Below are 23,850 nucleotides of genomic sequence, written 5' to 3' on the forward strand. Positions count from 1 at the left end.
GCGTGGGTATGCAGAAAGCAGTGTGTGTGAAGGGTAGTGGTTTTGTTGAAAATTGTGATGATAGAAAGCATTGCTAGTCAAGAAAAGCTATTTTGTGAGATGAGGTATCTATTGAAAATATATTTTCACTTGTAAAATGCTAACTTTTAATGCATAATTTAAGATTGTATAAAATTTGAAAAGGCGAATGTTTTAGTCAAACCTAACGTTTCAAGTGTACTTGTTGTCCCAGTAGTAGATACAATTTAAATAAAATGCAAGTGCACTATAATTGAAATAATTTGAATAGAAAAGTTATTAGGATATGTATATATTTTTTAATAAAAGTAGAAATTTTATGAATTATTTATTCTTACATAAATGTGAGAGATTTCAACAACACTAGTGGTGACAAATGCCTTTTTGTTTGATTAATTTCATTGATGAACAGTTAGTGGTGGGTAGTGCAGTAATGGCTTTCGAGGAAGTTTGTCCTGAACGTATTGATCTTATTCATAAAAACTACCGTAAGTTGTGTAATGTGGTGGTGGATGTGGAAGAATGGGGTCAACTGGTCATCATTCAGATGTTGACCCGTTATGCAAGAACCCAGTTTACAGATCCAAATAAACATGTGAGTAGCAAATATATTTTGTGTTGCTAATTAGTTAATGTTTTTCAAGAGTTTGTTGTAACATACTTTTGTAATTTTAAGGGTATGATTTAATCTAAGATGCTAGTTATGTAACTTATAATTCACTTGATTAACCTTCGATCATGTGTTTAATCTAGCATTTTATTGTAAATGCAATTTGTATTGTTAATCAGTTGATTTTTTTTTATAAGTTTGTTGTAATATATTTGTGATTTTAAGGTATTACTTAACTTTTTTCTTAAGTTTGTTGTAACATAAAGAGGTATGATTTAATCTGAGGTGCCCATTATGAAATGTAGAACTCACTTGAAGAAGTTGAAGATAAATCTTTCTATGAATCTGATGAGTCGGATGGAAAGAACCAGGAAAACAGACAGAAACTTTATGTGATGGATCCAGATCATAGAATGTTATTAAGGAATAGCAAGCCTTTACTTCAAAGCGAAATGCTGCTGTAAGTGTGGCTGTATTAAATGCATTATTTAAAATAAATCAAAGTGTTCCTACTTGTATTAAGAATTTTTTTTTAGTGCAATATTTTTGAAATGGCATTTCAACTACAGTTTGTCTATTGCAGGGGTTCCCAACCTTTTGCACTTCGTGACCCCTTACCTAAAGTTTGAAACCCATGTGACCCCTACTTAGGGCTTACTATCAGCAGCTTAATTTTTCTTTTATTTTCTGTGAAGAAGAGGAAAGAAACATCTAAAAAATATATTTAAAATTCTGTAATTATTTATTAGCAAATTAAATCACATTGGTCCAACCTGAATTCACATAAAGAACATATATTTCTTAAAATAATATTAGCATAGGTTTGAACAGCTATCCAACCCAGCTAGTGAGATGCCTGATGTTGCATTTCAGCAGCAAGCTTTGAAATTCGTGGCGTTTGTTAGAGCCAGTCTCATGTCATCTACAACATCCAATCTGTTCCTATTCTTTGTTTTTATATTGACAAGAGTGGAAAATCCTGCTTCACACAAGTAGGTAGAAGCAAATGGAACAAGGACACGTAAAGCTATCATGCTGACTTTGGAGTATGACTGATACATAGCGCACCAGAACTGAGTTAAGGATTTCACCTTGAAGAGATCACGAGCTGAAGAGTCGTTCCTTAGATCCAGAAATTCATCTTGGATATCATCTGGGATGCTGGATACATCAAGTTCAGTACAAAATGGGTTCCTTACCAGGGCCTCCTGTTCCTGTGATAGCTCAGGGAAGTAGCAGCTCGACTTCCTTTTCTAGAGACTAAAGATGTTGGTAATCTCATCCTTGAGGAACTGATCCAGTTGGATCTGAGACTCATCCGTCACTCCACAAAGTTTTTCAAACATAGCAATGTTTCCAAGATTGGTTATCTGACGCCAGTTCTGCAGTTTGGAAACAAAGGCCGGAAGACTATCTTGAAAAAGGAGAACATGTGTTTCCCTTCCTTGAAGCTTCAAATTGAGCTTGTTCAGCTGGTCAAAATGTCGACTAGGTACACAACCCTTTTTATTCCATACTTCATCTTGAGTGAGCTACAAGATCTTTCCTTTCTTGAGTCTCCAGGAATAGCTTTATTTCATCTTTCATTTCAAAGACACGATTAATAACGTTTCCTTTTGACAACCAACGTACTGCTGTGTAGAAGAGAAGGACCGTGGTCAGCATTCATGTCTTTGCATAGTTCTTTGAATAGAGTGTTGAGTACTTGAGTCTTCACATATTTACAATTTTGATTACAGATTCAAGCACTTCCTGCAGAGGGCAGGGAGAATCTTACTGGCGAGCATATCGGCTAATCATGCTGTGGATGCCCTTTGCTTGAGGTGCTAGCTTCTTCACTCAACTGGAATCCTGATTTAGATCCCAGCATAGCGGTGCCCCATCCGTGCAAAACCCACACGTTTTCCCATTGAAGATCTTGCGTCTCAAAAAAAAGTTGAAACTTTTTCCATGACATCATCAGCTTTGTTGTGGTTTCAAGTGCACTGCAGAATAAGAATTCGTCTTTGATGTCACCTGAATTAATGTATCTCACGAAGACAAGCAACTGAGAACATGAACTTACATCTGTTGACTCGTTGAGCTGAAAGGAGAACAAAGGGGAACCCTTGATTTCAGTCAAAACCTGTTCCTTCACATCCATAGACATTTTAGAAATCGCCTCTGTATAGTATTATTTGACAGGGATACTTGCTGCATCTTCTTTGCACTGGCTTCTCCAAGAATAAGATTTACTGCTTTCATCATGCAGGGTTTAAGAAGTGTTTCTCCAATCGTGTGAGACTTTTTTTGTTTAGCAATTTCGAATGCAATCTAATATGAAGCTTCCACTATGGCTGCACTCTGCTGCTGAAACGACCCACTTCTATCGATTCTTTGGCTTTTAAGACACCGTTCATGCCATTTGAAGAAATCCAAACCCTTCTTTGCGTGTTCTGGATGTTTCGTCTCGAGATGATGCTTGAGTTTTGATGGTTTCATTGACTCTGCACTCAGGACAGCATGGCACAAAACACACTGTGGTTTCTCGATGCCGTCCTTGGCGAGCACAGTGGTGAAGCCAATGTTGAGGTAGCATTCTGAGTATCTGCGCCATTTAGCCATGGACACAGCTCACCTCTACTGCTTACTTATCTCCTTGTTAAAATAAAATAAAAATGTTGAATAATGAATGCTTTGGCAACTGTAGATCTTACACTGACTACTTGTGGGGTGCAGGTAGAGTAATGATGGGGTAAGTATTGGGAGGGAAGGGGCGTGGCCAGTCGGCGGCGATTAGTCATCCACCAATCAGCAACGGACATGTGACTCATGTGTCCACAGTGAGCACACACACACTTAATCACAGCTAAACAGACACACAAGCATACGTACATGTGCGTGCACTCACATACTCACTACTCACTAGTACACACATACACACAGTTGCAGACACATTCACACAGGCACATTCACTCACAGGCACGCATACATACACCCACAATATCACCTAATGACATTGAACTAACGTAGCACACATTTTACTTTGCACCGAAACAAAAAAATGTAAGAGCATGAAAATGTAATTGATGAAATAAAATTAATGTTATCCTAAGCTACTTCTAACAAGGCTTCATTGACTCCCTTGCCAAGGCTTTGCGACCCACCGTTGGGAACTCCTGGTCTATTGTGAATTGTAACTGTCAAGCAGTCTCACTCAATATCGTACATAACTCAGTAGGTGTTATAGCACGTGAAGTATTAATTTGCATTTTGTATGACAAAAAAATTATGTAAATTGCATAATAGGTGTTGGCATTTGTCGACAAAAGTAAAATTTGAAAATGATTTGTGTTTCAAAATTGTTTGAACATTTTTCTTTGATCATTAAATTTATTATAATTTCACATTTGCAAGAAAACACATTAAAAAATGAAATATTTGCTTTGAGTTTACACAGTTTTTGTACTGGATATAGAGTATGCTGTTTTATTCTGTTACAAATGTAGCATTACAAATAACATGCCTGAGGACTAAACAATTGCAGTGCATGTCCTGCCATTCTTTTGATGTTCTTAAGGGATCTGATTTTCCAAGTCATTTGTAGGTTTTGTGAAATGAGTTAATTATTTTGGTGTGTCACTCAAATGACATCACCATCTGTATTAGTAAATTAAAGGAATACAGCTGCCAGTAAAACTCCTTGCAATACATTAATGTGATTCAACAGCAGTAGAGCCAGTAATGATTTACTTTTACATAACACAGAGTTGCCCAATTTAAATCATTTGGATAAGAAACAAAAAAGAGTATGTTTAATAAGCTCCTAACTTGGACTGATTGGTTAGGTGCATTGCCCCTACTATGTAACCACCAAAGTAACCATGAGATTAGCCATACTGTAACTTTTGATAATGTATGCATTACAGAATTTTGCATACTTTCTGTAAACGTTATAAAACTTTTATACACAACATATCAAGTTTTTAAATTAAGTATTAAGATTTTTTAAATTAACGATCTGCCTGGGATTTTTTTTTTTTTTAGAATGTTGAGTATCTAGCATGCAAAGTAATTTTGATTTTAAGATTAAAGATATTTGTCTTCATCTGCAGATTGTCAGATTTTATATGCATAATTGCTATTACCTCCTAAATAAATATTATACATTTTTAAATAGACAAACTGTATATTTTATCTGTTATTTTCTCTATCTTAGCTATACAGGATTTATCAATTTGACTGATCTTGTAACCAAGATAAAAAATTAAAAATCTAAGTTGCTCTTTTTTTTTTTTCTTCCTCGAATGACTACATTCTGACAGGAAATCATAAGTGTTTGTTCTAAATAGTTTACCTCTCATAACAGTAGACATCTATTTATATCTTGTTTTATTGACCTTTGAACCGTGTCTGACAAATAAACCTGTTGCAAATCATGAGGCATACATGCAGCTAATGAAACCATGTCGAATAACATAAAACTGGCCTTTAGAAGGTACAGGTGTCTTACTGTTCTTACTCTTAATACAAGCATACCAATATATTGTAAAATACAGTGGTATTTCAGATAGCATATATTGTGTGTGTGTGTGTGTGTGTGTGTGTGTGTGTGTACACATTAAAATTAAATTTAGAATTCTAATTATTTTTTTTAAAGCATAGAACAATAATAACAAAAATAATAATAAAACAAAAAGCAAACAGTAATCCCTACTACTTGTAATCTTACATAGTTTTGTACTCGCACATTGTCCTTGCTAAGCCTCAAAAGTTTGCACACACAGTATGTAAAAAACCTCTTGTAAGTTTTATTATGTATTCTAAAATAATAAATTATAAATTACTATGCTGATACCAGTATAATTTATTAAATTTCCTAAATATGTTGTATTTGGGTTTAAGAAACCTTATTACTGCACTAAATATTAACTTGATCACAACTTTTCAAACTTTCCTGTGGTTATATAAGGGCTTTCCCCATATAAATATTTTAGGGTGTTTGACTGGAGTACATAGTTCAAAAAGAGCTGTTTTGATTGGTTATATGCTTAAGAGAATGACCATAAATAAACAAGTAATTTTGACAGAGGAAGAGGTGGGTGGAAGCCACTGCTGTGGGTTTGATATATATAATGATATATCAACAAATAGAAAAGATAGGAGAGTACTATCTTGTCACTATTCGTAACTTCAGTTTCTAATTTGTTTGAAACTATCGACTTTATATTTTATGAGGGCCACAAATTAATTTGAGTGGAAAAAGATGAATCATGCACCACATAAAATATTATGCAATTTTTAAAAAATATTTACTTTTGACCTAAGAAATTACGTAATATATAATACCTAGATTTAAATTATAAACTACAATTTTATTCCAACTTATGGGTATAATTTGTAAAATAGTAGTTTAACCCTTTTATGACAGGCTTGGCATAAATTATGTACACATTAACAAGTTAAGTATTTTGCACTATAATCTCTGAACCTGATGATAACCAAAGAAGGTCGAAACATTGTTCGCTCCTCTACATTGAATTTTCTCTATCCATACTAGCTGTTTTTACACAAAATATATTTACACTATAACTTTTGATACAAAGTGTGTATCTTCACAAAATTTGGTAGATTTTTGGTAAAAATCAGAAGTATTTTGTACACAAAAAATTCAGATTTTAAATAAAATATTTGAATATTTTTACTAAAGATTTGTTTGTGAAACAAACAAGAATCTCAAATATTATTTGTATAATCTCTAAAATCTTCTAATTACATTTCAAACATTTGTTTTCAGTAAGACTTTATATTTTGTTACTTTCTATACTCTATGTGGGGTCTGTCGCTTGACCAACCTTGTAATCATCATAAAAAATTAGGAAATAAATATAAATTTTGCTTTTTTTGTGCTAGAATGACTACATATTATAAAATGAAAGTAGCTTGAATATATTTCTTACATTGACCATCCAGTCATGTTTAGCTAACATTACATAACTATATATATATTTCTTACATTGACCATCCAGTCATGTTTAGCTAACATTACATAACTATATATATATTTCTTACATTGACCATCCAGTCATGTTTAGCTAACATTACATAACTATATATATATTTCTTACATTGACCATCCAGTCATGTTTAGCTAACATTACATAACTATATATATATTTCTTACATTGACCATCCAGTCATGTTTAGCTAACATTACATAACTATATATATATTTCTTACATTGACCATCCAGTCATGTTTAGCTAACATTACATAACTATATATATATATTTCTTACATTGACCATCCAGTCATGTTTAGCTAACATTACATAACTATATATGTATTTCTTACATTGACCATCCAGTCATGTTTAGCTAACATTACATAACTATATATATATTTCTTACATTGACCATCCAGTCATGCTTAGCTAACATTACATAACTTGCATTGATGCAGTAAATGTACATTTGTATTACGTATCCAGTAATATAAAACCGACCTTTAGTCTTCTCTGTCTTGGCTGTTTTAGCAGAGCAGTATTTTGGAATATACAATCATATTTCATTTATTATCCATTATATATGTATATAGATTATTACTATTTAAAAATAAATTAATAAACTTCTGTATTTTAAAAAAAATAACAAAAAGTCAAGAAGTACAACAAACAATTATTTCTTCTCACTATGACTTTTGAACTTGGTTGCTGCTGGACATAGGATGCTTAGTCTTTTAAAGTGTTGCACATGGAATATATCACATATAGTTTTTTTTTAGGTTTTATGTATACATTTGAATAACCAAAAATAGGATAAATGACTATACTGATACCATATAGTTCCACTATAATTTATTAAGCTTAGCAAGTGAGATGTATTTACATAAAAAACAAACAACAACTTCAAACAGACTGAAGTCACAACCTACTTTGTTGAAATCTTGGTTTAAAAAAATGTGGTAGCCTTTTCACAGATGAAAGTAGCTGAGAAAACCACAAGGAGACATTCTAAGCTGCTGATTGGTTATTCACATGTCATATATCTGTATATGAGAGATCATTTTCAAAAATGAAAAAGAGGTGAACAGGACCACTGTGTTTGATTCAGTAAAAGAGGTGAACAGGACCACTGTGTTTGATTCAGTAAAAGAGGTGAACAGGCCCACTGTGTTTGATTCAGTAAAAGAGGTGAACAGGACCACTGTGTTTGATTCAGTAAAAGAGGTGAACAGGCCCACTGTGTTTGATTCAGTAAAAGAGGTGAACAGGACCACTATGTTTGATTCAGTAAAAGAGGTGAACAGGACCACTGTGTTTGATTCAGTAAAAGAGGTGAACAGGACCACTGTGTTTGATTCAGTAAAAGAGGTGAACAGGACCACTATGTTTGATTCAGTAAAAGAGGTGAACAGGACCACTATGTTTGATTCAGTAAAAGAGGTGAACAGGACCACTGTGTTTGATTCAGTAAAAGAGGTGAACAGGACCACTGCTGTGTTTGATTCAGTAAAAGAGGTGAACAGGACCACTGTGTTTGATTCAGTAAAAGAGGTGAACAGGACCACTGTGTTTGATTCAGTAAATAAGTCATATCTTGGTGAAATAAAGAGATATGAAGGTTCATGTTTTATATTCTATCTTGTTAATATTAATTTGAGTTCCTGATTTGTACAAAACTACAGACTAAGTATTTTGACATCACAAACATCTAATTTTAAACAGTGCTGCTTTCAACATACCATATGACTCACTAAAATCTGTATTTAGGTATATTCTTTTAATATTTACTTTCAAATTAAGAAATTAACTAATATATAATATTAAAATTTGAATCGCAGTCTACAATTTAATACGAAACTTAATGATATGCATTCCAAAAATAGTAGTTCAATAAAATTTAAAAATGAATCCAAGTCAACAAACATGATGACATGGCATTTGATCTATGACTCATCAGGAAAGGTTAATTACCTTTTGAATGAAGTCTACAAAATGTGGTAACATACTCTCTGAACTCTACCTGTATAGAAAGGATTAAAATGGGGAATTTTTGCTGATCAGTTGCTATAGGTGTTTTAACCCTTACAAGGTGCATACTTCTGATATATATGTTATGGCACATGTTACTCTTGTGGAGTATGTGCAGATTTAAAGCATCATCTTTACTATATATTTCATGTAACTTAGTACGTTTGGTTTTGTGACTTTTATAAGTTATGTTTATGTTTTCAATACTTAAGTTGTGGTTATTTGTACATCCTTAAACATTTATTTAATTTTGATCTCAATTTTCCCCTGAAGAAGAAAGGTCCACCTTTCGAAAGTGATCGGGTTACAGAGTTTTTATTTATTTCTATTGGGTTTTACAGTTAATTCAGTTATTACTGGTTTCATGGAATGTTTGGTTTAGTACTTGCATCTGGAATCTCAGTGAGTTTAAGACATTTTGCAGTTTTATTTGTGATTTGTAAAGGAAACAATTAACACAAGCAGAGGTGTTTCAAGATCTACAGATATAATAAAGGAGAAATGGAGTTCTTTACTGATTCAAAATATATTCATAATTTAACTGATATTTTGAATTTGAAAACAATTGTTTTATGGCTCTGAAAATAAATCTAAGTTTCTATTTAGGTCGTTATGGCTGTTGCTCAGTTATACTACTATCTATCTCCAAGAAATGAGATTAACATCATAACTAAAGCTTTGATACGACTCCTTCATAGCCACAGGTAATTTTTCATGTTTTATTCTATTTATATTTGTTTTAATCTTTTTGTGAGTGATAATATTTTATGAAGAATGTTATTCAGCATTGTTTGCACAGGTATTTAGTTAATAATTTTTGAAGAACGTTATTCAGCATTGTTTGCACAGGTACTTAGTGTTTATTTTATGAAGAATGTTATTCAGCATTGTTTGCACAGGTACTTAGTGTTTATTTTATGAAGAATGTTATTCAGCATTGTTTGCACAGGAACTTAGTGTTTATTTTATGAAGAATGTTATTCAGCATTGTTTGTTTTATGAAGAATGTTATTCAGCATTGTTTGCACAGGAACTTAGTGTTTATTTTATGAAGAATGTTATTCAGCATTGTTTGCACAGGTACTTAGTGTTTATTTTTGCACCTAAGTTGATATCCAAAATTTTAAGTTTACCATTAAAACATTTTTGATTTAATGTGATAAGAAGTAAACAATTATAAGAATATGGATTCAAAACAAATACAAATTTATTTTATACAACTTAAATATATATTTGTGTTCTTAAAAAATTGGGATATTTTTGTGACTACTTGTACAAGTGTTATGGAATTTCTTTTAGTATTAATGTTTTTAATGTGTGTGTTTGTGAGTATATGTATAATATTTATGCTGCTGATTCACATGTTGATATGTAAAGCAAATTTAAATATTACTTGTTAAGTGACTCTGGTATTGCCAGATGATTAGAATGCTTGATTTGTAATCTGAGGGTCATGGGTTCAAATCACTGTCACATCGAACATGCTTGCCATTTCAGCCATGGGAGCATTATAATGTGATGGTCAATCCCACTATTCATTTTTAAAAGAGTATATGCATCTGATGTTCTTCCTCCTGCAGCCAGTGTCTGTTAAGTGAAGTCGAGGCAAGGATACAGCATATGAAACACAACTGCATATCTTAAGTGCCCTCATCCTGCAGCCAGTGTCTGTTTCATAGAGCCTATTAAATAGAGCTGAGTCATGCTTATCCTATACAAAATCATACCGTATTGCTAATCTGCCTTTCTCTTCCTGCAGCTGAACATGCCTCAACCAAACTACACGTGTTGGCATCCTGACTCTTTGTGAAAATGGCTCTGTCCTTGTTACATTAGGGGCTGATTTGCTTCTTTTCCCCCTTACGTTCTGGATGAATAGTATATTCCAGTGGAGATGAGATGTAGTTTCTTATGTGTGTTCCTTATTGGAGCCCCTCCCATTCCATTGGGTGTTACATTCCATGGGCTCCCCTTTGGTTGATTTCTTAAGGGTGCTCATTTTCTTAAAGTTTATACTGTCCTCTTCACAATTCAACATGGGATTCTAGTTAAACTGTGTGTGTGTGTGAAGGTAAGTTATCTGAGAAGTTAACATTTTCCTAATTTTAAAATTTATTTCAGGTTGATACTTATTTCTTACATTCTCACTCATCCTTTACACTTCTGATACACATTTTCCATTGGGGAAGTTATTACATATGGAGGTTTTGTCACTCATCTCTTTGTGAAGAGCCTTCGTTGCCTGATGATGGTGTCATGTGACAATGACATTCGTGTTAAATCATTTGAAATTATGTGGAAGTTGGTAGTGACGTGCAAATCTCTCAAGCAGAAATGTGAGGAATATTATCTGTTTGAAATACATTTAAAGATTATAAAAATCTTAATTCTTGACAGTATCCCTTTTATCAAACTGACAGACTGATGCAACTTTGTCAGATAATAACTTCACAATTTCTTGTGCTAAGTTTACTTTATTTGGCATCATGCAGGTTATACAGTTTATGAAACATTCTATTAACATATAGGTGTAATGCATATATTTTTATTCTTTGCACTATGAAGTTCTTAAGAATGAATCAGAATATTACAGTTTGATATTCTGATTAGCTTTTCAGCTAGACTCCCCCCCCCAATCAAATAGTTAATTCACTGTTTGTTTTTGCGTGGACTAGTTCTTTTTCAGTATAAAGCTTATTTGGGTTGAAAAATTGGTGGATATAATATTTGTCCATTTCTCTCTTTTTAGAATTTTGAAATAGTAACTGTATTGTAATTTACCATTTTAGTGTATGATAATAAACCTGATAATTTATTTAGTTTTTCTGCTTGTAAGTTGTTTTGGTTCTTTTAAAATTTTTTTTGTTATGGTTTTATGGCAGAGAAATTCAGTCAGTGGTGTTGACCAACATAGCAACTTTGACAGTGAAGCATAAGGTAAGTGGATGAACGTGAATGTAAGCTTGTCATTATATAACGTAACATTAAAAATAAGTATTAGTGATTCATTGCCACTATTGATGTACAAGTCAAATGCAGCTTTGGTTTAAGTTTTTTTGTGATGACTAAAGTTGTTGGAACCACATACTGAAATTCCTGCAATCTGCAGTCATAATACATTGAACTTCTTTAAATTAATAGTAATATTTTGTGTTACCAATACAGTGTGAAAGCTGTTAATATTGTTTTGATGTGTGCTTGCTTAAGAAGTAGTTAATTTGTGATAATACATATTTTTAGATTTTTTTTTTATCAAATGTAATTTTGTTGTTCAAGTAATCAATTTTTAGTAACATTTTCAAAACACACACTCAAGTAGAACTTGAACCATTCTCAAACTAACGTTACTTATAAAATTAACTTCTCAGCATAAACATAGGTGAACATCATATTTAGTTAAGGGATGCTTAATTTAAGTATTGTCTTCAAGTGAAAAATGTTGATGGATTTTGCATATTTGTTAGAAATTCCTTTTTTTTCTTTCAGGGAATGTTTGAACCCTATATGAAGAGTTTTTTTGTTAGGTACAGTGATCCAACTCATATCAAGCTTCTCAAGGTTTGTTGTTTAATATCTAAATAAAATATCAGATCCAATGATGTCTGATATACCCATGTTTAAGTCCTGCATGAATATTGAAATTCAGAGTTTATATTGATTTAAAGTATTTAGGCACAATGTGAAGTTTAACAACTCGTCAAGTGCAGATTATGTTGTAGAAAAGTTAGCATTTTTCACTAATATGTACATTGTTGTTGAACTTTGAATATCTTACAGTGCAAAATAATGAAAAACTAAAGGTTTTCAACAAATTATTCAAATAAATGCTAAAAGGAATTAGTTTAAGGTATTGATGAGTCGAATTATACTGTGTATAATAAAACTTTTGACATGAACATTTTAGAGGGAATGAAAGCTTGGTAAACTACAATACTTTTTTTCTTAAGCCACTAGTTGACTATTAAAATTAGGATATTATAACTTCCTTGCACAGTTGATCGAGTCCAATAAACAAAAGTTTGGGAACATGGAGAAGTTTTTCTTTTATTTACACTTATCATTAATACATAGATTTTTGTTTACTATTATTTTTTTGTCTTACAGCTGGACATCCTCACTAACTTAGCAAGTGAGACAAATATTTCCATTATATTACGGGAGTTTCAGGTGTGTGTCTTTTAGAAATAATTGTGGATGTTTTCTCTTTTTTTTTATGTGAAAAGCCAATAACATCTGCCCACATATAAATATGTAATTTTCTGAAACTGTGGGTAAGGTTTTGAGTGTAGAATGTGTTTTGTATTGAGCTCATTAATTAAGATTTTAGTTTAAACTTCACTAAACTTGTTTCAAACAGAATTAGCTGTTTTAAAGATTTTTTTCTGAAAATATTCTAACATCTGTTTTAGAATATCAATAGATGGATTGTAAGAGACCAAATTTCTAAGAAATATGTGTTTCCCAAATAATGATGTTTTATTAATACATCTGAGGTTTTGTGTACAACAGACTTAAACTATTTACTGAAAGTTTGCCACATTTCATGAAGATACTCGTAGTAAATTTGGAATTAAACTTAACATACCTTTTTCATTGTGGGTTTGGTTCAATGGATTGACCTTTCCATATTTAGATAAAATGTTTTAAATAACATTGTTTCTCTGTACTTTAATAAAATAATTTATAATGATAGTACACGTGAATGTACTGTGAGCTCAAGTTTAGAATATTTGAATGTCATACAGTATTTGTGTATTTTTAACATGGTGTAGAATAGTTATTTTTAGGGTTAAAACATAAAGGATGAAGGGCAAGGGTTATTTCCTTGTACTTATTTACATGAAAATTTTACATCAGATGGGGAATCAATACAGTATGGGACAGTCCTCTTAAAATTTGGTCTAGATCAGAATCTGGATCCAGATTCTGAATCACTTTGAAGCATTTTTGATAACTGGGAGATAGGACATTTTTGTTGTATTGGGTTAGTAACTGAATGAAGTGTGATTAGATTTTTTACCAGATTTCCTGGTCACATTAAGGTTGATTCTTTATCACTTTACAAAAGATTATGTGGATCATTTATCACTTGGGATCTCAAAACAAGTTCCTGAGTTTTTGGAGATGAAATTTGATGTTATCCAATATAACTGCATGCAAACTTGATCTTAAAAAAAAGTTTCAGTGTGAGGATATGCAGTCTCTCTGATTCCTCGTTTATTATATATTTTGAATATCGATACTTTTTAAAGATAGTTTGTATTCTGTGTTTATCTTTAATACTGTTTTAAAGAAATATACAAAAGTATTTTGGAAGATGTTTTTTTTTTATATTTGTTTCTCAGGTTTTGATTAACAATTCTCATCTCTAAGCAACAATAACAGTGAGGCTTGGTTGTGCTTTCATAATATGTGGTGCAACTTCAGTATCTATTCTAAATTTTTCTGTTTGGATCCCATAATTTATTATTTTAAAATTTTATTCTCAAGCTTCCTCAACATTTTATTTATTAATTGTTAAAAAAAACATAATAGAAAATTGTACCTAAGAATGTTGTTTTAAAAGAATAAATTTTGTTTATTGTAGACATATGTTAGTACTTCTGATATGGAGTTTGTGGCAGCAACTATACAAGCCATTGGTTGCTGTGCCTGTTCAATAAAAGAAGTCACAGATACTTGTTTAAATGGCCTTGTCTCTCTATTGTCCAACAAAAAATGGTAAGATTTGTGTGTATATGTAAAGTGAATGAGAATAGAGAGATGTATTTGCTTTTATGAACTGTTATATTTCCAAGGGGGAATGATAAGGCAGTATTTAATAAGTTTTTTTTATATACAGTCATTTTGAATAAAATGGATGAAATTCAAATTGAAAATGATTAGGTACAAAAAAAACTTATTTCAGTTTTGGATTATTACCTTTTGGTCATTATTTCTTACTTTTGAGGCATCTTAGAAAGTTTCCAGGTTTTTTTTTTAGGTTTATTTTTGAGATATAGTTAAGAGTGTATATATATAATAAAATTACCAACCAAAATGATCTTAATGACTGTTTCGTTTTTCACACTGACAGTACATAACCATACTGTAAGAAACTTGGCATGAAAGTTTAAGTAATGTCTAGTTCCTGTATTTCAATATAAAATATGATTTGATATTTGTATAATTTTGTTAGATTGTTAAATGTCCAATATATTTTCTGAATATGTTTTCAGAAACATTAAATATACTTCTTTTCCTATTAGACTTACTTTTTTCTTATTATTATCTGGAAAGTTCCATTTCATATATTTTCGGTATTTTTTTGGAAAGACTGATATTCTGACAAGTATTGTGTAGGTAGACCTGTTTATGACAGATTTGTTCAGGAAATAAGAAGAGTAATCTAAATCTGATACCTTGATTGGGTTTTCTTAATGTTTGTGCAAAATAAAGAGATTGGACAAGGCTGATAAATGTAGCACAATCTTTATTATTAAACATAAAGAAGCCACAGTGTACTTACTTGTGTATGCAATGGATGAGTTTGTTCCACTAGATTCTGTTTAGCTCACAGCTTTTCTTCTGTTCAGATAGAATTCTGTAGATGATATTAAAGTAATCCATTTCTGGAAGATCTCTCAGTGGAACTGAATTAAGAAATTACTCCAAAATGCAGCAGGTAAACTTGGTTTCTTTGTCCAGTTGACAACGTCACCTGCTGACTTTTGTTCTTTTAAGCCATTGGTCTGCTGTAACATTCAGACAATGTTAACTTGGCCAACAAAGTATATTACAGATGCTAATTTTTTTCAACTTGGATACTTTGTATTACTTTATTATCAGATCAGATAGTATAGATATTATGTACTGTAGAGGACAAAGGAACTTGAACTAGGCAATCTCATGGTCTTTTTTAGATTCCATGTTTAGGCTAAAACTGCATACAAAATAAATATTTGAAAAATTATAAAATTTATAAAGCAAGTAGAAAACATGATATGTCTCCATATTATACTGTTTTGGATGTCACAAGCCTTGTAATAGTGAATTACATCTAATTACAATGTAAGATGAAAAACCTTTTATTTATGGTATAGACTGAAATACACATTATAATAAACCTTTTAACTTTAATGGACATACCATGAAATGACATTTAATGATATTGAAAGAAAACAATTTTTGGTTTGCAACAAGTACAGAAAACTAATCACAAAAATAAAGTTAGGAAAAACAAAATTAGAAACAATTTAACAATGAAACACTTTAATGATAGTAAAAAAGGAAGCGTATGTGGTTTGTAACAATCCACAATAATACATACTATAAGCACTGAAACAGACCCTTGAAGAAAACTGTTTTAAAAAATATTTATTAAAAAGAAACCTTTGATAAATTACATACCATATATATGTATATGGGCACATACCAACTAAAAATTAAAACAATGGTAAAGGTCCATACCTAGGATTAAATTATACAATGTGTAAATAAAATAATCACAAGAATCAATCCTTTGATACAAAAAAATATTAACCTGTTGACTGCCAAGTATTTCAGTTGCTAAGGCAACTCCGAAACAAGTTCAAAATACAACTCTGATGCTTCTTCATTTTGTAGCTTTTTTTTTCGTGACGCCATTTTGAATCGAAAGTGAAACAATTTATAAAAAGGTCAAATGCATGTGTGGTGCTGACATCTAGCGTTGAAGTTGGTATTATCGAGAACAAATTATATCGTCCATGGCACTGTTACTGATCAGCTTGGACGAGTTATCTCGTCTATGGCACTGAACAGGTTAAAAAAACAGTGTGAGAATAAATATTGAAATCACGATACATAAAATTATAGAAAAAAAATAAATGTAGCTGCAGAGATAACTATCTGCTTTAAGAGTACACAGACTACTATGGAAAACTAATTGCAAAAATTAAATAAGGAAAACAGAATTCAAAACTATTTAACAATGAAGCATTTTAATTTTATTTTTAACAAAAATTCAGAGCTGCCTAGTCTAGGTAAGAGCCATCAAATCAAAATTCGTAAAAATAGCTATATGACTTGACTACAAAGTCAGGTCTCTCAAGTTCCTTTAACATTGAATTAAATATATAATTAATCAAAACACTCTGAATTCAAAGTTAGTTTCATTAAAATAAATCATGATAAAAGGACGAAATTAAAATACTTGAAAACAAGGAACACCCCTGACATAAAAAAACTCAAAAATATTAAAATAGAAACTAATCACTTCTTGCTTACGTTTGCGATATCAAGCATATAGTGGCAGTTAAATACACTATATACAAATCAATAAATATTTAGAATATATACGTACAACAGAACTTTAATTTCCTGCTGTTTCACACTTATGCTATTAAAAAAGCGAGGCCATATGTATGCTCTGGCAAAGTATCAGTAATGTGAAAACAGCAAGCCTGATCATATTGAAACTTTTATTTAATTATGTTTAAGTAAGCTGTGACTATTTAATATAGTATTTGCCTTCTCTTCATTAAACAATAATGAGGGTTTTGAATTTCACTTATTATAGTTCAATGCTATATTAAAGACAGATAAAATAATTAGGAAATAACATATTTTAGCCAGTTAAAGGTCTTGGAAAAATTAGAGTGGATTTCAGTTTGTCCAAGGTGTGAGAACCTGTATTTGCCTGTTTGTGAAGAAAGAAAAGGTGTTGGTACAAGTTACTATGTTCACCTGTCTGAAGTTAACAGAAAACTTTGTCTTCTTCCTTCCTGATGATCAAAAACTCTAAAAGTTGTATGACTTTTTTCTTCAGCATCTGCTGTATTTCAGTATTCACAACCTCAACTGCTCAAAGAATGTCATTGTGACAGTGGTTACTTATATTGAATGTTTATTGACTGTTTTTCCTCAGTTGGCCATCTGGTCCCTCAAATACTTTGGTGTATTCACCCAGCAAACCAGTGAGTTGCTTTCACTGTGTTGGGCATAGTTTCTTGGCACAGTTAAACAGCCAGTGATTTCTGATTTGTAGTAGCCTCATATTTACTTTTGGCTTTGGTGCAATGGATACAACCATAGCATTACTGCTAGCAGCAGTTATTTCTACTTCAGCCACTGTGTCTACAACCATTCCAGTGTCAAGCTGGATGACTGATCATCCAGTTATGAAGGAACATCAAACTTCATTCATTGTCAGGTAGATGACTGACTGATTTTATAATGTGTGTGTTTTGTGGACAGATTTTGTGAGCATTTGAAATGGCAATAACATGTTATACATTGTTCTGGCATGACAATGGAACGCCATGGTTAACGGAGGTGTAAGTATTCTTTTTACTACATATTAACTTGGAAGCTTGTAGTTTCAGGGTTCGGTTTGGATTGCATTGGCTAACTTTTTTGTAGACCTATTTCACATGCAAGTAAAACTGATAGAAAAACACTGCAATATGTCTGTTCCAAGAATGCCAATTCAAAGGTCAGTATTTTGTTTTTGTGGCAACATCTCTTAGACTAAGCCACAAATCCACATCTCTTCTAAAATCTAGTCTATCACTATTTGCTAAAATGAAGCTAATATATACTGACCATAGTGATGGTGTCAGTATGAGGGTTTTAAAGGTAACAAGGTTCACCTTTGTATCAGCACACATCAAGCTCCATTTTACCCTGATAGAGTTAAGCTAACCACTAAAGTCTTTTGTACAAGCTGTTTTCTGTGCCCACCCCTTCCCCAAGTCATTGTCCAAACCAAACTTAGGGTTTGTCATTTTTTGTGGAGCATTCCTTAGCATCTACAACTTTCCTGACCATTCTGGACCTGCTGACTTGATGGCCAGTATTAATACTCTGACAAGGCTAAGTGATGATGTGGTAAATTTGTTTGCATGTGCTGAGCTGTTAACTCAAAATAGATAGCTCTGCCAGTAAAGTACAGGTAGTTACTTTGTTACTGTCCTAGTGATATATGAGCAATGTAGATGCTTTGCTCTTTCAGTCCAGATACAGGCATTAGCCATGGGTGCAGTGTGTATTTCATGAACAGATCTTGTGATGATTCATACCAAATAAATGGATTTTGCTAGAACATGAACTCTTTTGGCACACATGCATAACCCTTTCCCTTACTGAACACCTGTGTGGTTGCTTCACATTTCAATTCTGTGAAAATGGCTAATTATTAATCTTTCAGTTGGGAATAGCTTAGTGTGGCATAAGTACCTGGATTGCACCATCTGTTGGTGGAATTGCCACTCAACTGCTACTACAACCTTCTTCCTCTTTGATGGCCCATTTGAAGTGACATCCTCAATTTTTGTTGCAATATACACCATTCCATGAGAGTAAGAATCTCCCTCACTCTCAGGAACTTGCTCATGAGTTTATTGTGAGATCCTCCATTGAACTTAATGACCAGGATATATTCCTGATATGCAGAGGCTATTCCTGTGCAGTTAGTGCAGATTTTCTCCATAAGTGGCCAGTTCCTCTCATGTCTGATTCTTTATCAAGCCAGGAAACTTGACCCAGTATATAGCCCAATTCTTCACTGGTTGAATCAGTGATGCATCTCATACATAACTTTTTCTCAGTTGTTGTGCTTTTCCTAATCTAGCTTAGATAGCCAGGACTAGCCATTGCATAGCCTGTTTCTGAGTCCTTCCAATCCAGACAGTGGCCTGCCTGGAATATTTGATAAAACAGTCTAATTCTACCCTTGCTGGAAAAAAGCCTTTCTTTTCTACTGCTGATGTACTTGGTTTTAGGGGTAAGCTGCAGATAAATGTTCTGTTACTCCTCTGAGTAGTTAGTTGTGGGTCCAGGGCTACAGGGTGACAAGATATGCAAAGTGGCTAGTTATTCTTCCTTGCATGACCTCAGATATCATGAACTGCCACTGATATCACCCAGAACCTTTCAGTCCTGTAAGATATCTCACCCCATGGGTCAGAATTTTCATTTCTGGATGTCCATTGTTGTATCTGCTGGGAGACAACTATGACTGATGAAAATCAACCACCTGCAAACTTGTACAGCCTCTATATCAGGGGTGTCCAAACTTGCTTAATGTAAGAGCCACATACGATAAACTTCAGACGTTTGACAGCTGCAAGACACAAACAAATATTACACACACATTTTTATTGTTAGGTGCACATTTGATTACATAAATTATATATAAATATTAAGAAATACATGTATGCGTAATAATATTTATTCATGTATTAGTTTTTAAACTGTTAAGTTGTATTCGTCTCAATAATCACAAAATACACGTATATATACCAAATGTTTTCAAAATCCTGGCTGATTATTTTTTTTTAACTACATTGAGTGTATTTAACATGGTAATGAACATCTAAGAAAAATATGCAAATTTGCATTTCATTAATATTAAATGAGACTAATAAAAATAAAAGGGGGTAAAACAGATACTTTTATTTGTCTAAGTAAATATCTGGTGAAAACATGGAGGAAACTATGTAAAGCAATAAAATTAGAGATATTTTAATCAGATACCACCTTACAAAATTTTAGTCTTATAATATTTTTCTGACACAGACAGACATTGATACATTACATTATGTAACAAAATTTTTACTTTTTCTTGTTCCTGGACAGAAAGTGTTACTTTGCAACTGTTTATGCCTAAAGTAAATGGAAAAGACCTATTTTTTTCTTTGAGCTTTGTTTTTGTGACCTGGGAACGATAACTTAAAACATGATGGGAGACTATATTTGGGGGCTGATATGTGAAAGTGATTTACATTACAGTCACAAATCTCAAAAAAACTATTCACTTCTAAACATTTTTGTATAACTTTAATATAAATACATACAAATCTTGATTCGTATGTTGTTTTATTCAGACCTTATATAAATGAAAATGTGCAAATTTGCCTGTTTTTACATAGAAAATAGGTTAATTTCCAAATTTCATTATCCAGGTCACAAAAGCAAAGTTTGAAGGGAATAATGGCCATTTTCTGTACTTTTACAACATAAGTAATTAAGAAATAACACAGACTATCCAGGAACAAAATTTGTGTCACATAGTGTTATCAGACTATTTACTGCGGTAGAGGTCTTGTGAGTTTCCATCTTGGTTGTGAGTTGTTGAAATTCTGGCTGATATGTTGTCAAAGCTCCATCAGGTGTTGATTTGTAAAGATTGCATGATGCTTTGACTTCACAAACTTCATTACAGAGTACAGTGATTCACAGCAGTATTTTATGCTGAAAATTGAGATGAGTTGCACACCGGTTTTCTTCAGTTCAGGATATTTTATTTCTGGAATTTGCTTCGAGAACTCAATTGCAGAATGGGATTTATGGATCATCATTAGGCCATAGGTCCTCCTGTAGTCCTATTAGTTCCATTTCCACAGCAGATGATTCTGTAACCAGAGGTTCAAAAATTGGCCAACCATCATTGATCGTATGAACCATGAATGGATTTACAAAAAAGGCAAAGCAGGACTTCAGCTTCTGCAAGTCTTCAAACCTGTCTTGGAACTTATCAAGCAGTCCTTGTAATTTATCTTTGTATTCTTCCAGTTTGTGGTCTTTTATTTCAATATAAGGGAATGTATTTACTCTTTTTTTGAATTTGAGAAAGTAACTGAAGTTTCTTGACAGTATGTCTCTCTGAAAAAGTCTTATTTCATACTGAAAGCTGAAAATTGTCTGAGTAAGATCAGAAACAATCTTATCCTTCCCCTGGAGAGCCAGGTTGAGAGCTTGTAGATGATTTGTTATATCAGTAAGGAACGTTAGATCTTTCATTCTTTCCCAGTTGAGGACAGAATCTTTTCTTTAAGAAAAGTAATAATAAGTTCTAACAGATCCATAAACCTATTTAAGACCTTGCTTGTTGACAACCACCTCAGACGCCTCATAATGCAGTAGAAAAAGACATCACTGAGTTTATCTTCAAGCTCCAGTTCTTTAATAAAAGTTTTGAACTATCGGTGGGTGTTCCCATTTAAGTATATGAAATTGATGGTTTCAAGAATAAATTTCATAACATCTTTATACTTGAAATATCTGGATGCCAGATGTTCATGGTGAATAATGCAGTGAACAGGGAGAAACTCTGGAAAGCTGGGATCACTTTTCATCAGTGCAATTTATCCTGCATTTTTCCCAACCATTGCAGGTGCTTCATCTGTTGCAATACTGATGAATTTATCCAATGGAATATCAGCAGTTGTTAAGGCTTTGTCAAGTGCATTTTTAATGTCAACACCATGAGTTGTTTCTTTTAGTGCCACTAAGACCAACATCCACATCTTTTCTTTCACAGTTACATCAGAGGAAACATAATAAATAAATACTGGCAGTTATGGGTTGTCTTGTATGTCTGTAGATTCGTCAAGGACTAAGCTGAATGCAAGGGAATTCTTTAAATCATTTTGCATTTTGCCTGCAACATTAGTACTGATCTGGAAGATACGTCTCTCTGTAGTGTGGCGTGAAGCTGGTGTTCATGTTATTGGTCGCTCAAGTTTTTGTTAATTGGATCTAACACTGCAACAACTTCAGCTATATTCTTAATAAATTCACCATCAGAATATGGGTGTTTAGCATGAGCAAGATTCCATGATATAACAAAACTAACTTCTGTCGTTGTATCGGCTTCCTTACTGAATGTTGTCAACAGTGTCTGCTGGCTATTTAGTAATGATTTTAACTCAGTTAACTTGTGTTTTGTAATTATGATTTAGGTGGATAATCAGATGGAAAGTTTTTGTGATTTGTTTGATAGTGGCATTTCAAGTTACTGGCTTTGTAATGACTGATTAACACGTTGCAGATAAGACACAAAGCTTTATTTTGGTGAACGCAAAATATTCTACTACAACTTAAAATTTCTGTTTCCATTTCCATACTTTTGCTTCTTGTAATTTGACGACACCATCTTCCTTCACAACATTTTCACACACTTCTAAAAAATTAAAGTGAAAAGAAAAAAATGAAATCCAACATGTGCAATGCAACCAAACTCTACAGCACCCGGTATCACACTAACACTCTGCTAATTTCACTGCCTGCAACACAGCTACACACACCACAGTCATGCCAATGCAAGCCACACCCACTAAAACTAACATTGTCAGCACCGGCTTGTACGATTACTGATTCTCTAGCACAGTTTCTCTGTAATCCTTACTTTACGATTACTGATCCAGTACAGTTCCTTTGTAATCCTCATATGATTATTGATTCTCTAGTACAATTCCTCTGTATTCCTTGTTGATCCAAAATTTCTTTAATCTCTGACTCAAATCTAGCATTAAAATTAGGATTTAAATTATTAAATATATTTACTCACCATGAACATTAAACTTATGTTTTAATCCAATGGACTCTCAGTTTATACCCAGTAAATAATTGTGATGCAAAAAGGAACTCGGGCCAACGCATTTCAGCGAGCCGCACCTTATGTGTCAAAGAGCAGCAGTTTGGCCACCCCACCTCTATACAGTTGCCACTAATGATTTGGACAAGAACTGAGGATGCCATATTCTGGATGGTAACAGCTTAGGAGTTCAATAAAACCTTCCTCATGCTATCTCATATACTTCATATGCAACATAGGTAAAAGTCCTTTGTCCAGGAAAGGATGTTTTTTAAACTAGACATTTATCCTGCGCAACCATCTTTATCCACTAGTGAACTCTCTCTCTTTGTTATTAGTGCTTTTACACTTAGAAAATGCCATTTTGACCATAAAAAGTGTTCCTTTGAACATTTAAGAACATTAGATCAAGTAGGGATTGGTACACATTATTAATACAGAAAAATCATAAATCCTGATGTTACGAAACCAAAATTCCTCCTTGTATCTGTTTGTGCTGTTTGCAGGTAGAAACTGATATGTAACAGTTATTGGATAATTAGATCTCTAAATAAGAGCAGGTTTGCTTATTACATAAGAATAAGCTGCATCTGATAGCACGTACGTGTTTTTTTGGTGTGTGTGTGAAGTAATGAGTCTGGAAAAGTTGGATAAAATGAGCGTAACGTCCATTACAAAACAAACAAGAAGACATAGCATATGTAAAGACTGTTACTCTTACTGGAACGTTTATTACAAAACAAACAAGAAGACACAGCATATGTAAAGACTGTTACTCTTACTGGATTATGAGTAGCTCCACAGTATTCCTTCTCTGAGTATAAACTTCTGTCAAATGGATTATAATGACATTAAATAAACTTTCTATTTGAA

General features: G+C 32.7%; 3 protein-coding genes across 3 annotated transcripts in view; 2 read left to right on the top strand and 1 right to left on the bottom strand.

Annotated features, from left to right (window-relative positions):
* Positions 1-71, bottom strand: part of LOC143248184 (cartilage oligomeric matrix protein-like) — a 56,427-nt gene extending 56,356 nt beyond the window's left edge. Inside the window, exon 1 of the mRNA XM_076496617.1 lies at positions 20-71. Coding sequence (XP_076352732.1) covers positions 20-71 — 52 coding nt within the window. The remainder of the gene's footprint in view (positions 1-19) is intronic.
* Positions 72-415: 344 nt separating this feature from the next.
* LOC143248185 (AP-3 complex subunit beta-1-like) lies at positions 416-1,257 on the top strand. Its single transcript, XM_076496618.1, has 3 exons — positions 416-613; positions 934-1,088; positions 1,212-1,257. The coding sequence occupies exons 1-3, from the start codon at positions 452-454 to the stop codon at positions 1,255-1,257; spliced, it is 363 nt and encodes a 120-aa protein (XP_076352733.1). The 5' UTR covers positions 416-451.
* Positions 1,258-9,251: 7,994 nt separating this feature from the next.
* Positions 9,252-14,470, top strand: LOC143249842 (AP-3 complex subunit beta-2-like). Its single transcript, XM_076500386.1, has 5 exons — positions 9,252-9,343; positions 11,522-11,576; positions 12,126-12,197; positions 12,744-12,806; positions 14,227-14,470. Exons 1-5 carry the CDS (start codon positions 9,252-9,254, stop codon positions 14,362-14,364), a joined length of 420 nt encoding a protein of 139 aa, XP_076356501.1. The 3' UTR covers positions 14,365-14,470.
* Positions 14,471-23,850: the final 9,380 nt, after the last annotated feature.

This window comes from Tachypleus tridentatus, chromosome 4, assembly GCF_004210375.1.
Source record: "Tachypleus tridentatus isolate NWPU-2018 chromosome 4, ASM421037v1, whole genome shotgun sequence".
Classification (NCBI taxonomy): Eukaryota; Metazoa; Arthropoda; class Merostomata; order Xiphosura; family Limulidae; genus Tachypleus; species Tachypleus tridentatus.

Bases quoted from the DNA above. Each gene is read 5' to 3' on its own strand.
- LOC143248185 (XM_076496618.1), top strand. From the start codon at position 452: ATGGCTTTCGAGGAAGTTTGTCCTGAACGTATTGATCTTATTCATAAA. The intron at 614-933 runs GTGAGTAGCAAA...TATGAAATGTAG, and splicing joins TTACAGATCCAAATAAACAT to AACTCACTTGAAGAAGTTGA. The intron at 1,089-1,211 runs GTAAGTGTGGCT...TGTCTATTGCAG, and splicing joins CTTCAAAGCGAAATGCTGCT to GGGTTCCCAACCTTTTGCAC.
- LOC143249842 (XM_076500386.1), top strand. From the start codon at position 9,252: ATGGCTGTTGCTCAGTTATACTACTATCTATCTCCAAGAAATGAGATT. The intron at 11,577-12,125 runs GTAAGTGGATGA...TTTTTCTTTCAG, and splicing joins CTTTGACAGTGAAGCATAAG to GGAATGTTTGAACCCTATAT. The intron at 12,198-12,743 runs GTTTGTTGTTTA...TTTGTCTTACAG, and splicing joins CTCATATCAAGCTTCTCAAG to CTGGACATCCTCACTAACTT.